This window comes from Anomaloglossus baeobatrachus, chromosome 4, assembly GCF_048569485.1.
Source record: "Anomaloglossus baeobatrachus isolate aAnoBae1 chromosome 4, aAnoBae1.hap1, whole genome shotgun sequence".
Taxonomy (NCBI): domain Eukaryota; kingdom Metazoa; phylum Chordata; class Amphibia; order Anura; family Aromobatidae; genus Anomaloglossus; species Anomaloglossus baeobatrachus.
In genome coordinates, this window is record NC_134356.1 from 18736463 (window position 1) to 18739470 (window position 3008).

Below are 3008 nucleotides of genomic sequence, written 5' to 3' on the forward strand. Positions count from 1 at the left end.
TTGTCCATCTCTGTAAACACAGCACTGAACTAGCAGTGTACACAGATTAGGAAGGACTGACAGTGCTTCCTCCTCTGGACCCTGCAGTCATGTGATCACTGGGTGTAGGGAAAGACCATTAACTGTGAGTCATAGGAAACACTGACTGCTCTACAATGGAGCTAACATAACAGTCCAAGTTACAAAAGAAATCAGCAAAAAAGAAAAAGGATCTACTGATATGATAAAATGCCCCCGCAAAGGTTTTAAAAACCTTCAGGGAGGTGGGGGAAGAGTGTATAAGATAAATGGAAAAAAAAAGCATACATAAAAAGACACTAACCTTCTAAATTGCTGTGTCCAGCCCTGCACCACCAAAAAAAGTGTTCAATACATACAAATAATCTTTTCAGAAATAGGGACGTAGTTTAAACTTTTTTTAGCTGTCCTTTAAGGTTGCAAAGTATTAGAATTAAAAAATGTTAACCATATAAATATATCTCCTATTTTTCTTTATATTTTTTCCTGAAATCAGTAAAAACAAATCAATACAAAAATGTCATGTAAAACAACCCTTATGTGTCATGAAAAAAAGATTTTTTGAATATCCGAACAAGAAAAAAATATAAAGACATTAAAAATGCATGTACGACACTAGACGTAACCAGATCCTTCATGAGGCTCCAATCACTCGCTAAATTCTCATAGATTCTCATCTGGGGCTCACAGCTCCTCCTGATATCTTTATAGAACCATCATATACATATAACACAGCATGAAGGGGCTCGGTGAAGGCGGCAGTGAAGGTGTGATGGGGTCACACAGCTCATAAAAGGACAGCTGCCCGGCCTCATAATCCAGACAGATCCTGACTCCATCACTGGAGATCTGCTGAGGTAACAGGATCACTTTACTGTTATGTATCACTGAATATTGATTATTATACCCCTGTCCTTTATACAGACACCAGGACTTGTTATTATCTGTAATGTATGACTGACCCCCCTTCCGATCTATACTGGGGTAACACATCCCCACCTTCCACCTCCCTGATCTCCTGATCTCCACATCCCAGTAATGTCGTCCTGAGGTAAATCCCCTCCTGCTCATCACCTGATCATCCTGGAATCTCTCTGCTGTTTCTGGACGATTCTGTCTTATTCTTGTCCAGGTCGCAGTTTTAAGGTTGTCTGATATAAGGAGATGATTAGCAGCCGTGTTTATATCAAGTAATATGTCTGCAGGATCTTCCACAGAGAAGGTCACATTTATATCTCTTATCATAGCAGATAATGTTTGTGATATGTGTGAGATCAGATCCACACCCCGATCACCTCCTGTGTCCTCATCACTTCCATCATGTCCTCCTGTGTCCTCATCACTTCCATCATGTCCTCCTGTGTCCTCATCACTTCCATCATGTCCTCCTGTGTCCTCATCACTTCCATCATGTCCCTCTGTGTCCTCATCACTTCCATCATGTCCTCTTGTGTCCTCATCACCTCCATCATGTCCTCTTGTGTCCTCATCACCTCCATTCTCCTCAGGATCACACAAGTCACCGATGTCTGGATCCTGTAAGACAGTCAGAGGATCAGTCATGTTACACAGCTCCTCAATGTGCCTCATCTTCCTGGACAGCTCGTCCTTCTTCATTTCCACCTTAAGTATCATATTAGACAGTGGCAGTGATACCTGCTCTTCCCGCCTGGACATCTCACTCAGGACCTTCTTCTCCAGGTCGTCCACCAGTCTCCTGATGTCTGTACACAGGGCAGTAACTCTATCGACTTTTGCAGCTGCTTTTTCTTGAGATTTTCTCTTCTTCTCCTCCAGACTTCGGACTCTATCCTCAGTCTCCTTTCTCTTTGTAACCAGCTTCCAGAGAATTAGTCTCAGTTTCTTCTTCTTTTTCTTGGAGGCCTCATCCAGCAGCTCCACCCGATGTCCCTGATGTTCTCCGGCCAAACTGCAGGACACACAGATACAAGCAGCGTCCTCAGTGCAGTAATATTCCAGAACCTTCTTATGGACAGAACATTTCCACTTCTCCAGAGAAGTGCTGGGATCAGTTAGGACGTGTTCTGCTGATTTTCTATGAACTCTCAGGTGATTATCACACAGATAAACCTCACAGTGTAGACAGGATCTAACAGCCGGTACAGGAGAGTGAATACAGTAAGTGCAGCGGATCCCGGTGATCTCCTCCTGATGTGGCTGAGTAGATAGATAATTCTCCACTACATTACACAGGGTTATATTCCTCTGTAGTGGAGGCCACTTACGAAATGTTGCTCTACATTCAGGACAGGAATATTCTCCATACCCGCCCTCTGTATCCAGCACTCCATCAATACAGGTCCGGCAGAAGTTGTGTCCACATCTCAGGGTTATGGGATCGGTATAAATGTTCCTACAGATGGAGCAGAGCAGCTCGTCTCTCAGATCAGCAGACGCCATGGCTGAGATCTATCTAAAGCACATAAACCAAATGTGACTGATGTTACTGGCAGGAGAGTGTGTTACAGCATTTCCTTATAATTATAGACTTTGCTCTTTACCTTCTTGTATTATATTTCCCTGTTTTATGGTTGAAGGAAGGGTCATCACTTTCGTTTTATACTATATCTGTAATGTCTGAGGCCACAAGGTCAAAAGTGCTACCTTAAACAGAGATGGCACAAGTCACTCTGTTTGGCCGGAGTCACACTTGCGTATGAAAAATTGGTCCAATTCTAATGCCTGAGAGCAGGACGATTTTTTTTCTCACTTTTCATCTGTGTGCTGTCCTTTCATCCGTGTGCTGTCCTTTCATCCGTGTGCTGTCCTTTCATCCGTGTGCTGTCCTTTCATCCGTGTGCTGTCCGGGTGCAATCCATTTTTTTTTTCCTCAGCAGCTGTTACTCATTTACAGTCATGTACAGGAGCATTTACAGTGTTCTCTCCTACATGATAGAATTGTATTTAGAAAAACGGACATCACTAGGGTGGTCCGTGTGCATTTTTTTCTTGCACACATAGACTTGCAT

The 3008-nt window shown here is 43.1% G+C and overlaps 1 protein-coding gene across 1 annotated transcript; it reads right to left on the reverse strand.

Moving 5' to 3' along the window:
* Positions 1-723: 723 nt before the first annotated feature.
* Positions 724-2439, reverse strand: LOC142301063 (E3 ubiquitin/ISG15 ligase TRIM25-like). The gene has a single exon (XM_075342083.1). The coding sequence runs from the start codon at positions 2437-2439 to the stop codon at positions 724-726; it is 1716 nt and encodes a 571-aa protein (XP_075198198.1).
* Between the last annotated feature and the right edge of the window lie 569 nt (positions 2440-3008).

Coding starts and splice junctions, on each gene's coding strand:
- LOC142301063 (XM_075342083.1), bottom strand. CDS start 2,439: ATGGCGTCTGCTGATCTGAGAGACGAGCTGCTCTGCTCCATCTGTAGG.